At 37.1% G+C, this 14,659-nt stretch overlaps 1 protein-coding gene across 2 annotated transcripts in view; it reads right to left on the bottom strand.

Moving 5' to 3' along the window:
• Window positions 1–13,328, bottom strand: part of LOC101254366 (uncharacterized) — a 39,918-nt gene extending 26,590 nt beyond the window's left edge. Inside the window, exons 1-11 of one of the 2 annotated variants that reach the window (XM_069295157.1) lie at window positions 12,913–13,328; window positions 11,859–12,739; window positions 11,562–11,768; window positions 10,954–11,015; window positions 9,294–9,783; window positions 6,341–6,541; window positions 4,655–4,910; window positions 4,274–4,514; window positions 4,032–4,201; window positions 3,383–3,946; window positions 2,513–2,679 (exon numbers count right to left, since the gene is read on the bottom strand). In XM_069295157.1, coding sequence (XP_069151258.1) covers window positions 2,513–2,679; window positions 3,383–3,946; window positions 4,032–4,201; window positions 4,274–4,514; window positions 4,655–4,910; window positions 6,341–6,541; window positions 9,294–9,783; window positions 10,954–11,015; window positions 11,562–11,768; window positions 11,859–12,655 — 3,155 coding nt within the window. In that variant the 5' untranslated portion in view covers window positions 12,656–12,739; window positions 12,913–13,328. Of the gene's footprint in view, window positions 1–2,512; window positions 2,680–3,382; window positions 3,947–4,031; window positions 4,202–4,273; window positions 4,515–4,654; window positions 4,911–6,340; window positions 6,542–9,293; window positions 9,784–10,953; window positions 11,016–11,561; window positions 11,769–11,858; window positions 12,874–12,912 lie in introns of those variants that run through there. The other variant, XM_010319926.4, reaches the window with a different exon arrangement.
• Between the last annotated feature and the right edge of the window lie 1,331 nt (window positions 13,329–14,659).

Raw genomic sequence — 14,659 nt, 5'->3', positions numbered from 1 at the left:
ATCTAAAAGCTGTTATAGAGGGAGCACACTTTTATTATTTAATCATACTCTCAACACGCCCCATCACGTGCCAGCCTAATTCTTTTTTCATGGGCTAAGCACATGGAAATTCTTTTTGATATGGGTGAAGGTGAGATTCGATCAGGACCTCTGCCTGCTCTGATACCATGTTGAAGTGTGTGACCATCTCATTTAGAAGCTTAAGTTATTAGAGGGAGCACACTTTTATTATTTAAGTATATTCTCAACAAAGAGTATAAGCAAATAAAAGGAAGTTCTTTATTTTTTAAGTCAGCCTACAATCTAGACATATTACAATCTCCTCGAATCATATAACTCTAATATTTTGTGTTCTTTAAGGAGCTACATGAACCAAAATTAGCTTCCCCTATTTAGTTATGGTGCAAGGGACAAGGCATTCAGGACCACTTGGCTAAACAGGCTACGGATGTTGATGAAAAAGATAGGAGACTATTTTACAGTATACCATTTCTGGGAACTTGAGGATAATTAGTGCTTCACCCTTATACACTATGGACCATTTTGGGTGAAATCCCAAACTTCGGAAACTATTTTCTGTTTCTCTCCCTCCCCCTTACCTTCAAACTTATGGAAAACTGAAAAAACAAAGGGATCCTTCGTATAATTCCTAATGTAGTCCTACTGCAGCTGCTTGATTTCTCACCTCCAAAAGAAAATCATGGAGACTGGAGCAGAACAATATATTTACATGCTGGCCCTGTGGTCTGAGTTGACTAGCTAGGTTGGAGACCCACCAGTGCAAGTTATGACTGGCCTTGATGGTCCTACGCCAGCCGTACAACTGCATTATGTTTATAGACCCTTCCTCAAACAATGACAACTCCTGTTGCAACTAGATCACAAGATTAAGCCATGTCCTGTACTTATTTTATAAGTGGCTCATATATCATCCAACTTAATAGAAGAGATCGATGAGTCCTACAATCCTTTCCTACCTACAAGGACTCCAAAATTGTAATAAAGACACTATTTTACTACAAAAAATTCTTTACACCAGAAATGGAAAGACAAAATACATTGAAGCTTAATCTTCTGTAAAGAACTGTGTTTGTCATAAAAACACCCAGCATTTCTTTCATTCCAAACAGTTCACCAGATGCAAGCTGGAATAGCCCTCTACCATTATTTGTTATTTACATTCCTCCCCTCACTGTTCCAGAACCTTAGTATATCCGAAGTACGCATTGGCATCACCCAATTCACTTTCCTCAAGGTCAGAAAAATTGTCACAGTTGATCAGTGGCTCTGCAGTGCAGAGCCAGTGCAAACACAGATTACTACTGTCTTCCTGGGCTCTATTGCAAAGAAAGCACCTTGAGCTCATTTGCCAGCCCCATCTTTGAAGTTTCTCATGGATGACATACTTTATTAGCTAGCAGCAAGGCAAAGCATGTTACTTTGAAAGGGATTCTGGTCTTCCAGATCTGTTTCCAAGGCCACCCCACCTGCTGGGTCCCTCCACTGCTTTACCATATGTAATCCACTTCATTCCAAAGTCCCCTATATTCTTATTGCCATATAAATCTACGTCAAGTTCAAAATTACCCCTAGAAAAGTAATAGGTTCAAATTCAGCATATTAACTAGACTAAAACATATTCCCAACCTGTAGGTTTCACTAAAATGGATCTTTTCTTCCATTAGTGTCCAATCTTTAGAACAAGTCTAAATTAATTCAATGAAATTGTAGGTCTTTCAATACAACTTCCTTCCATGTGATTTTACAACTATCTCGTCACCTTTTAGCAGTTAAACTCACCACAGATTCCACCTATGGACCAGTATATTTGTAGATTGATGCAACGCATGACCAAACCATCTCAAGCAACCTTTTCTTATTTATTCTCAATGTGTGCTACTTACACTTCTGGCCTGGTATTTATTTATCATATCTGATCTTTGTATGACCACACATGCATCTTAGCATCCGCATCTCTACAACACTTAACTTATGGATATGTTGGACTTTAGCGGCCCAACATATAGTACATATAATATTGTTGGTTTTATAATTGTTTTTTCAGACTTACCTTTCACAAATAGCACTTCATCCAGGGATCTGACACAAATTGGAAACAAGATACGCAATGGCTACATTTATTCAGCATTTACAGCATATTAGTGTCAGATGTTTTAGCAAACAAACCTTTAGCTACTGATTCGACAAAACTACTTATGTTTAAACCCAACCATTCTGCCAAATAAGACAGCACTAGAGAAGATGATTCCAGGAAAAGAAAAAAGAAATTCAAAAGAAACTTGGTACCATATTTACATATAAAACAACAATAGAGTTGATAGCAACAAAGAATCCATAAGAGATGCAAGAATTAGTTACTCTTCATACTGCAATAAGGATGCCAATGCATGTGTTCTTCACAGCAATTGCCACCAAACAGTTTCCAAATGATAGCAAATCATTTTGATGGACAAGAAAAGACGCTAGAGTAAAGAATAAACCCATTACTAACCAGGAAGCAACTTTGGATGCCCTAGAGGTGTTCAGAGTCCCAGAAACAGCTTCTCCTATTTTCCTAATCAATTCATTTGAGGAGTCCTTGTTTTGCTCAATATGATGCAAAGCTTCCAGCCACCAAGCAGTATACTGATTCTTTCTATCACTGAATGCATTACATACCTTCAAATATAAGATAAAAGAAAATGTAAGAGGAACTTGGAAAGCTTGTATAGAGACAGAGACCAAGTACAACAAGAAATAGGAAACAATTGAGGGGTCTGACTCAAGAAATTCCAAGCACCTCAAGTTTAGTAGCTCATCATGACTGTAGACAAAGTCCGAACTATCATCTTATAACACATGAACTAATTAGTCTCACAACACCACTACTCACACCAAAATTAGATACTTTTGGTCTATTAATGCTGCACAGTTTTTGAGAATACTCCTGAATATGAAAAATGAAACATCTTCTATGTAATTATTAGTCTATATTTTGCCAAAAAGTTGTCATATTGCTTGGTCTATTCAAATTATCTTCAAAACTCCTTCTTAAGTAAAAGTTTAAGCTGTTGGTGGTAAAACATATTTTCTTTTTCAGCTGTTGGCTGGAACAGATAGTTTCTTTTTTGCCCTTGGAGACTTTGCAGGCCAAATATCTGTTAGAGCCAAGAGCTTTCCCAGGACCTTCTCTTGGCAGTTATATTTCTTAGTTAGATACCCTCCGTCATCTAAGAAGACAGTTTTCTGACAGAAGCACTCAAGAACAAACAGCATCCTCAAACAATTACAGATATCTTCTGTGCAAAAAGTTAGGTCTGTTCACAGCAATAAGTATAGCAAAAGGTTTTCCACATTGATGAAGGCCTATCCTGAATATTACCTGATCATATGACTTTTTGAACTCTTGTTGGGCCCCTGCCAGCTTCAAATTAAAAACACATAGGAATTTTTCCTTCAATTTTTCACATGCTATTGTCATTGTAGATTTGGACAAAAAGTTTAACCTGTTGACAGAATTTTCGTCAACAGAACAGTTTTCCAGTGAATTTGACATTAAGTTGGATGGACCGTTAGAGTTAGTCAATAACATGCTTTCTTCCTTAACTTTGTCTTCCCTGAGTAGAGCCCCTTTATCACTTTCTTCAGCATCTTCTATGTTGGATACTTCACCTCTTGTGCTTCCAGGTGCACATTCAAGCTTTTGCGAACTATCAGAGCTGAGTGGGAGTACCTCAGAAAGATTATGTGTAATATGGATGTTTAACAAAGGATCCAATCGGAAATCTTCAAAATGGTCTTCTGCTAAAGCCATTGCTTCTTGGTACAATGATACGGCTTGGGTATAATTTTGATTAATTATAGCAATACCTGCCAGCGCGTTCAAAGCAACAACCAATCTCCGGAGGGCTTCCTCTCCTTCCACCTTAGTCTTGCTTACCAGAACCTACAAAGTGTACCTTTTATATACACGTTTGACTGGAAACAGATTTTGAGAAAGAACAGTTTTCTGACCCTGACTAACAACTTACCGACAGGATCTCCTCCATAGTCATGGGAGACTGTTGTAGCGATCGCAACCCAGAGCTCCCAACCTGAGGGTGGCAACAGGCTTGGCGTAGTTTTAGAAGGGAGTTAAAGAGCTTGGCAGCCTCTATATTGGTGATAACAACATCACTTGCGGCATCTTCCAATTGGGAACCTGCAATTGAAGTAGATCTCAGAAACCATTATTTTCAATAGTAATATGAATGAAAAGAAGATATCTAACAACCAGGTATTTTTCTCTTGTATATGTCATTTTTGAAACTTCCAATAAGTTCACGAGCATCATTCACACACGTATCGTGCTGCCTTTGATAAAAGTGTTCTTCAATTGGTGAAAGATAAAGCCAAGAGACACATTCTTCTTGAGGTGGAAGCTGCAGTTCATCAGCAACATGCACCTTTGATGACCTCCACATTAGGTGCTTAAAGAAATCATGCGTGAAAGTCATCGCTCTGGAATCTCCCCTCTGGAAAAGAAAAGAGAGATTTCTGAGAGGGAGTGAGAAAGGGAAAAAGGAAACAGAAAGATGAGATAAGTGAACTTATAAGCATCAGTTGCAGTAAATAGTATATTCAATGATTGTTAAAGAAAGGCCAGTGCACAGACCTCATAAGGATCGCGTATAACATCAGTCCACCATCTTAAAGTATTAAATGGACTTGCATTAAGGAATCTCAAGAGACCAAACAAATCATCAAGTTTCCTTTGTATGGGAGTCCCTGTAATGCACCATCGATGAACTCCATGTAGTCTTAGGGCCATTTCAGTTGCAGCAGCAGCATTATTCTCCACCATTTGAGCTTCATCCAGACATATCCTCCACCATAATATTCTGGTTAATAGGGTAGGTACGATAGGATATCTGCCACATGAAACAACTGAGATTTATCCTCAATCTAGAAACAACGAAGGCCAAAAAATGAGGTATAAGTAGACCAACACAGCAATCTGGTTAGATTTCCTAGACAAATGGATCCTGGATGAAAAGGTCAATAGACAAAAACCAGCATTATCATCATCACTCAAGAATATCTTTATGGACTGAAAGTTCCAAGCCAGACGTGTACATAATCACCTCTCCAAAGATCTGTAAGCCTGAACAGTACCTTACATTCGAGCGAGATTGTCAGGGGTCATGCCATGAACAAAACACATACCTATGATCCTCTTAACAAGTATTGTAAGTGCTTTTGAGAACATTATTTCTCTTTCCACCAAGTTTCCAGAGAAAAGAACACAAGAAAGGAAAGAATTAGAAAAGGGGACTGAAATTTGACCAGAAGTAATGGTTTCAGGCATCTCCTAAACATCAAGGAAACACTGAAAGCCTCAACCATTTTCAAATAGTAGAAGCTGTAGACACCTTGCTATAGCTTCAGAGTTCTCATCAGTCTGGAAAATTAGCAAAAAGCACTAGTTGCATCATAAATGCACATGTATGATCCTTAGAAACCACACATCCATGGTCATTATCATCAAATGTGAAACTAATGAAGGTAATAAGATTGTTCAGCAAACGTAAACTAAGAACAATAGCTCATACAAAAAAAGGAAAATTATAAGGGGCTCTTGAGCTAGCTTTTTGGGTTAAATTAGGTCCAAGGTCCATAACATGGTATCAAAGCAGGACCCATCCTAATTCTTGTTATGTGATGTTGAACCCCCATATTAAATTGTCACACTCCATATGTCCAGCTTAAGCCCAAGGTCCCTAACATCAACAAAGAGACATACAAAACTAAGAAAATGCAATCAGCATGCCTACCATACACAGTTTCAGAACCAATAAGCTGATAGTCAGTCAAATACATTTCTGAAGTTGTCGTAGAGCAAATAAAGGATAGGCACTGGGGGACAAGCACCAGACAGATAGTGCATAAGAATCAAACAAGGGAAACATTCGTCAGTTTTAGAATAGTAATAAAATACATTTAGGAACTAACCAACAAATTCAACATCACATTCACGTCTCTCCAAAACCAATTAACAGATAGAACTAATTGAGTTCAATCACTCAAAGAGAAGGACGACTCTGCTCTGAAGAAGTGACAAGGTTGTAGATCCATAACGACACTTTTGAATTAATAACAGAACCAGTAACTCTACTAAAGCTGGACTCCAGTATGATTCTTGTAAGCTGTAGCATCATGCAGGAGTTTGTAATGATGCCTTGATTTCAGCATTGAGAACTGATAAAAAAAAAACAGTAGGAGCAGCACTTCTACCTTAATTCAAATCTCTATCCAAGCAAACTCAAAAGACAGAAAAAGGAAATTGCAGGCTGAAGGATACCTTTTCTCAAATCTCAGAGCTCTACGATCACCCTCGTGCCTGTCAGAGTCGTGTGATAAGTCCTCTTTTAGTACATCATAAGTTGTCAAAACGATGCTGGCATTGAGAAGTTCATTTATATCTGGCAGGGGTGTTTGTGATAAAGAGTTATTCCTCACTCCTTGATAAATGCATGTTTTCATAGCACCAGGACTTGTATGACTAGCAATAGGAAGAAATGATGGGTAAGCAATCCAGATAAGAAACTTGAATAAAAATTCAATAAAGAATAGAATTAAGTTTTACCATATGTAGCCTAGAAAGGAAAGAAAACTAACACTAAACCTATTTCACATTGCCATGAAAAACAACCTGCTCTTAGTCATCATAAGAAGAAGAGCACATTACGAAAAAGTGTAAGGTCAACCAACAAGTGACTGTATAAGCCAAGACCATTAGAAAAAGGAAACCAAAGCTCCTTTTTTCACAGTTTCCCCAGGTCACTCCCAGAAGTTAAGGAAAAGGAAGAAAGTTTCACTGAGTTCTCTACAAAACAGCTAAAGCACAAAAGTGGACTCATCAACCACATCAGACCAACTAGACATTCATGCTTATGAGTGATTACTTCTCTTATATCAGCAATACTGGTCATCTAACGGTAAAACAGTACTCATATCTTATGTTTACTTATTAATACTTGGGACAAGTATAGGCAGTCATGGAGGAACTTGAAAAGTTGATGCAGTTATTGCTAGAGTTGAGAAACAACACGAGCAACTGCAGAAGATATTTCTAGCTCTTACACTTGTTGGACTTCCTAATGACCTTTATTTGGTGTGTAACCAAACTTTGGCTAGTCCTATTGTTCCTACAATTGATGAACTATTCTCTTGATTACTTTTTTTGCTCCGCCACCTAATAGCACAGTAGTCTGATCACCAACCATTGAGTCTTCTGTTCTCACATCTCAGACGATAGAAAATCAGATATCTCAAACTATGGAAATTCAGTGAGGAGGATATCTTTTTGGAAGATCTCGATCCAAGTGTAGCTTTTAATAATAAGCTTAGAAACACTCATGAAGTATATTATCTTTTCATGATTGATCACCCAAAAATTATTCATGTTGCACAGACTGACACTGCAGGTATCTAACTAGGGGTTGTAATTATCTGAAGGAAAATATAGTGAGTTCCCTCAACGTCGAAGGAGCAAGCAGTCATCTCCACAGGTAGTCTTTGTTGATCAGACTAATACATCTGTTGCTAGTAATAATGTTGCTTGTGTTTTACAGTCTAGTCATTATGATGCTTGTGCTTCTATGTCATATTTCTGGTAAAAATCACTTTTGAGTTGAGGGAGTATGGATATCAAATGGTTGTTATATTCACTAACTGAACATATAGTCAAGTAATGCAAAGAAAACAAAGCAACTAAAAATAAAAAGCAACAACTAATTTTATGATAAAACATATACTAGTGCATATCTGCAAACTGATTCACAGACAACAATAAACTACTGTCTCAAGGTTTAAACTTCGTAATCAGAGTTTAATACTGTTAAATCCTTTAAAATCTTTAATATAAGGGGCTCTGAACATTGGATCAAGAGATTATTTTTTTCCAAAAAAATACCAACTGAGAAGGGCAATAACTTATAGCTCCTGAGAATTTTTGACCAAAATAAGCCATTGTTAAAATTCACCAAAATAGGTCAAATTTTAAAATTTTACCAAACTAGTATAAACGTGTTTGTTAGTAACGTTTTAGGCTATATTTTATTCAAAAAAATTCAAGGACAAAATGACAAAGGTCTAATGAAATAATCAGACATAAAACTTTATTGTTAGTAACGTTTTTTGAGGCACGTTTTACGGCAAAAACGTTCCTCACAATAATGTTTTACTGGAACACTTTGTTTGGTATATTGGTGGAAATGAGTTACTCCTATTTATTACCTCAAATTTTGAAAATGGGAAATTAGCTACGAAATATGAAACATTAAAACTGAATTTCGCTTAGTTGTTAAGACACAAGTGTTCTTCTACTGGCACACTGTATTGTCTGTTTTGAGAATAATCTGTATCTTTTCTTCTCTATTTAGTTCCATTCCATTCTTTGAGTAGTTTGTTTTGTTGGCATATCAGATATGCTTTAAAACTAGAACCCCTATTTAAGTGACGATCTATCTATATCAAATTGCTTCTCCTTAAGAATAAATTAGTTCGAGGAAAGTCTGATGGATATTTCACCATTAACTCAAAGAAGTGTTTGTTTTTGCATAATTGGCATTCTTAGTTGGTTCCTTAAAGTTATTGCTGCATATATTGTACGCTTCTGATCTTAATCTGGGAGTTAGAATCGAACTTTATTCATCGGTCAATAATAGAAATTAAAATTCTATCCATGAACTCGACATGGCTACAATTTCCAGGAACATGATTAACCCTACTTGGTCTATAGAAGGTAGCTTTAAAGGCATGTTGCGGAACCAAAACTTCCAAAAATAACATGTCCCTGTATTACATACCAAAAAGGTGTTTCAGTAAAAAGTTATCGTGAGTAATACTTTAGCCGTAAAACGTGTATTAGAGCGAATTAAAAAAGGTTACTGATAGTAACTTTTTATGTTTGTTACTCCGTCAGACTTTTGTCTTTTTGTCATTGAATTCTTTTGAATAAAATATAGCCTAAACGTTATTGACAAGTACGTTTATACAAGTTCTATAAATTTCAAAAAAAAAATACTGTTTTGGTGAACTGATTTTAATAATGCCTTATTTTGGTCAAAAGTTCTCTTGATGACAAATAATGCATACATGTAAGGAACTGTTTTGGTTGGTAACATCTATGTCAACTGGTTTATGTATAGTTATACCTTTCATGAACTATACAATATTGGAATATTGAGGAAATCAAAGGAAAATGACATGTTTGATATGAACAAGGAAAATGAAAGGATAAGCATGAATACCGAACAATTTCAGCATGCCACTGAGGCAATATAGGAGCTGGACACACTATAAGAGTTGCACCTGAGCCAACTGGTGCTACACAGGCTTGGATCAGTTCTGAGCATGGCTGGCAGATATAGCCGTCTTCCATTTCAACTATTTTAACACCGTTTTTGCGTTTAGCATGCTTGTGCATATTCCCAGTTGACTGCTGTTCAGTTAAGATTGCTTTGGATTTTTTATATCTCTTGTTAGCTGAGTAGCCCACACAATCTGCATGTTGCCACGCATCACAAGCATCACACTGAACCCACAATCCTTTATATCTGATGCTTTCACTCACAGAACCACATATACACTCAACACGCTCTCTTTTCAGTCTTTTCAGACTATTCTTCTGACCCTCATCACACAGAAATTCACCAGTAAAATTGCCAATGGAAGATGATGCCACCTGATGTGTAAAGATACAAGCAAGCAGCTCAACAGTCTTTCCCAGCCCCATCTCATCTGTAATATAACAATAACAGAAGAAGCAGTCAAAGCTAAGTAAGGCTTTCAATGACTGTAAAATGTTGAAAGGCGATGTTCACAGTTGAGGTACTTAATATTTGCAGAATTGCCTAACATCATATATAATAAAACATTCAAAGGATAAGCCAATTTACTTATACTGAAATTATATCAGAAAACAAGAAATCCATCCCCTAACTCAGTGATACAGTAACTAAATATGAGGGAAGTGTTTCAATACAAAAGAAAAATGAAGGAAAAAAGAACTCTTTCAAAGAAATATTTTGTTATCCAAAGCGATCAGTATCACATGTAAATTGACATTTTCTAATCGACAAGGTAAGATTTCATCAATGAACAGCACCAACAATGATGCAAGCCGAGTTCCATCAAAACCTTACACACGAAGCTGAGCTAAGGAGTTCGTAGACTTGTCGTCAAGTCGCTTCCTTGGAGACAAGGAGGGTTCTTGGAACAAAGGCATGAAGCTCGAGAGCATGCTAAAGAGGAAGAACAAGGATACACGTGGAAGACTACACAAAGTTGGGAGGAAGAAGCTATGAATGCAAATGGCTATTTTTGAAATGCAAGCCTCTAGACTAAGATGACCCTTATTTCATTGAGTGTATTTTTGTAATAATTAGCTTAGGCTATAAATACTGGAAAAAGCTCCCTTTAGACGGAAATTACCTTGACTATTGAATACTAAATACTCTTTGAGACCATTGTGAGCTTGTTGAAGCTTTTGATTGTGTTGAATCTGGAACAGAAGGTAGCTTGGGAATCTAAATGCCTATAGATCTTTCTAATAGGATAGGTGCCCTTGGGATATTCTTAGGAGGTCGATTCTCTTAATAGATTTGGTTGCCTTTGATTCCACTTTGTGCCTACCTTTCTATCCTTTTTCTCTTCCTTGCGTAATTTCCGTTCTTTGTTTTTCCTATTCCGTAATTTAGAATTGAATTAAAGAAGGTCCTAATATGTAAAGAGGATCAACCATCGCAAAGAAAAACCCAAAAAAAAGGATAAAATAATGTATGATCCTATCTATCTTAAAGTATTTGCGATGTCCAACACATTTTTAATTGTCTTCCTGTGGATTGAAGGAAATAACATACAAAGGTAGATCAACGATGAAAGACTGGAAAATTCAGTCATTTAACTTACCAGCTAATATACCACCAGGAACAACTGGTGGGGTGCTCTCTGGATGCAAGGATACATTTCCACTGAAAAGTAACATCAGAAACTGATCATTAAATAAGAATTCTTCTTGAGACGGTTAACAAAGTATGAAGAATATAACTTAACAAAAGAGATGTGTAAGAGAGATATCAGTTCAATCTGAAAAGGTTCTATTTCAATTTTTCGACCCCTTGTATTTTGAGTTAAGAACAATAGAATTGTGTACTTAAGAAAGAGGAAGAAGCACCAATCAATAGTGACCTAAGCCATCAGGAAGACGAATTTTACCATTCATATTTGCAAGAAAAAAGAAGGGGAACATGGATACTTGTTCTGGAATTAGGGATGTACATAGCAAGTCACACCCCAATCCAAAGAACAAAAGATGACGAGAAGTTGATCATCCACATTTTGAATTCATAAAATGCACGATAGCAAAATCAAATTCAGTTAGTGCCAACAGTTGAAAGTGTCCATTTTATCATAAGGGACATAATGGATGAACCATGGATGAAAAACTTCAACGGATGGTAGAAGTACAGTGAATCCAATGATAACATTTTCTGTAGATCATAGAAAGAGAAACATACCAAAATGGATTGTAATATATTGTTATAGGGGTGTCAATTAAACTCAGTGGCATACACAGAGGAGAAATAAAGTGATTTATTTTGCTTAGCAAGGAGCCATCGGAATTTCTTTTCTCCCTCTGCACCATCCAATAAGCAGCACGGCGCTGGTAAGGTCTAAGCTTAGGAAGCAAACCGGGGAGGTCATCATCAAGCATCGGCTCCTCCCTGCAGACAACATCACAAATGAAAGCCAAGTATGAGGAAATTTGCATATATCCAACATAAATTGAAACTTAAGTCAGCAGAACCACTCACTTTGATGGCTTAATAGCTTCATAGAAACTAGCTACATCAAACCTAGAAAGTTTCCTTGCAGAAGAAGAACTTTCATCCAGCCCCGAAGCTAGACCAATATCCGCATGTGCTGCCACCTGGTATCCATATCTAGCCTCTGCTGTGACAACCTCTGGACGTAGCCAAGCCATCACATTCATCATGCTCTTTTTCCATAGCTGTCTGGATGTATCCAGAAGTGACTCACACCCGTCAAAGGCACTTTTCAAAATCTCGACCTTCATCCGTATAGATGCTAAATAACTCGGAACAATAACAGGCCTCAATGTGAAGAACTTCAAACTAGCCAGATGGACTAACCCTGATATACCCTCATCAGGTCCATCAAAACTTCCCTCTATCAACACAACCATTTCCTCCAAACCCTCTTTCTCCTGCTTTGCTACAATTTCAAGACATATACTAGTAGCAGATAATACAGGCCAATGACCCAACTTTATCCTAGTAAGATGCTCATTAACATTACTGACCCTAAACCTCAATAAATACCTTGAATCCCTGAAAAAATCCTCATCCAATACATAATTACCAAACTCATCACTAACATTCAAGTCTGATAAAACAATTTCAGAAATATCCATATGTTTGTCCGATAACCAATTAGACCTATCAATTTCAACAAAAAATGGCACATCAACTACAAAAGACTCATCTTTTTCCGCAGTTCCAGCATCTGTTTCACCGTTTAATTTCCCCTTAGGAACTTCTGCTTCCAAAATTCCAACAGAACGATTTGGCTTAGATTTCTTCCGACCCATTGCAGTAACAAGTAAGATATACAAAGTGCAATGCGGTTAATGGATGAAAATCAATCCTTTATTCTTATTCGAACAACCAAGAACCTGTAAATAATAAAGAGTCTCACATGAACTAACAAATATTTGGTACATAATTTGAACGGTTTCTCGGAAAACCAATAGAAGTGAAATAAGCTACAAAATTTCCGAGGTGAATTCTGTAGAGAATTGAAAAAAAAAAAAAACTACTCTACTAGCACAAGCGACAGAAGGAAAACCTCAATTTCGCGCGAGTATGAGCTTCGAGTTGTAGGACTGTCAGGATATTCGAAACATTGGATTCATCTGTTTATGTAAGTATACCCTATGAGGGTATTCAGGTCATTTCACATTTTAAAATTAGGAGACAAAACAGGGGGTTAGGGTTTTGCAGTATTGTGGAATGAAGAAGAAGAAGAAGGCATGAGAGGGGGAAGGAAGAATTTGAAAAGGGCTGTTGCGGAAGAATTTTTGACTCTTCAAAAAGGGCAAAGTATTATGCAGGTTTTGGACCTTCGAGGTTCAAATCTTATTCAAGTACGAACTTGTTTTTCGTTCTCTGTATGAATTTTTTTTGGCATCAAACTTTTTGTTTTTCATTTTCTTTGGAATGTGAAGGTAAGGGATGCAAAAGGTGAAACATCATTAGCAATATTTCCGGCTAAATTTCAAAAGAGCATGTGTATCACGATCGGAATCTAGACCCCAGACGAGACCGGCGTCGTTGACCTCTCAGAGGTCGCATACAAGCCTACTTACGTCATTCTTACTTTACATAGATAAATTTTAGCGGAAAATTTGAATTTTTTTTTTAATCATACTTGCTGAATATTCTTAACATTTCATAATCGTTCATCATCAACCATCTAACATTTAAGAGATAAGCAGCTGAAAGAAATAATTCATTAAGTATTAATCGTATATCGGCCAAAATAGCACCAATACAAAGTCTGAACCAAAACAGGAAAGAAACGCTAGTGGAACATGCTCCACTAGCTCAACTCTAAAACTACGCTAGAATGTAAAACAGTAGCATCCTCGAAAGCATGAGGACCTACCAAACTCCGGATGAATACTGACGTCCGGATAGCTGCAACAACGAACCTGTAGCTCTAGCGTCCACCTGTGCCTGCACCTAAAAGTAGATGTTCGTATGGAATTAGTACACATTTGTACTAAGTATGGGTATATGCAAGTACACACCAGGGACATGCATGAGAAAGAATAGCTCTTTCCTAACCACATGATTTTTGGAAGTCAAGTCGGTGGACTTGCCAAATTGAGATTGGGAACGTTATGCCATGAGAGTGACATGCATCATTATAATTATCGTATGGCACACAAAACATAACATATTCATATAACACATAACATATAACACATACTTTCTTTCATATTATTCATTCGTATACCATGAGACCTTATTATCATAGACTTAACTTTAAGACTTTCCAAAATGAGGGCTCAACATATGGGACCTCAACTAGGGAGCCTTCTTTAGCAAACACAGAGTCTGTTTCATTCATTCATTCGTATTTCATTTCAATTCATTCATAGGCCAGTGCGAACACCAGCTATACCTAGGATGTAGTTTAAGATTTTCATCGGGTTTGCTGTGCAATGATCAGGAATGACCTAATGTCATTACCTGAATCTAGCTCACCTCTTGATTATCCTATCCTAACACCTTCAGTATCATTCATTTCTTTATATGATTCATTTGAGGCTGGCCTCATTCATTCATTGGGAACTTTAACTTTAACCGACATAGATCATGTGAGCATCATGAAATCCAGTGTCTTCCCCACACCGAAAAGAGGTGGAATCACCGGCCAAAGCGATTCAATAACATGCTAGCGTATATGGGAATTTAACCCCGCCAGATCCCTATAGTGGCAATATAGGTTCAAAGACTAGGAGATGTATGGAGACCCATACCCGGCAAGCCGGACAGTCTCATCTCATGAGAATTACGTGAACCTCCGC

Source organism: Solanum lycopersicum, chromosome 3 (assembly GCF_036512215.1).
Source record: "Solanum lycopersicum chromosome 3, SLM_r2.1".
Lineage (NCBI taxonomy): Eukaryota > Viridiplantae > Streptophyta > Magnoliopsida > Solanales > Solanaceae > Solanum > Solanum lycopersicum.
Note: the sequence above shows the minus strand (reverse complement) of the source record. Positions and strands in the feature narration are given on the sequence as shown.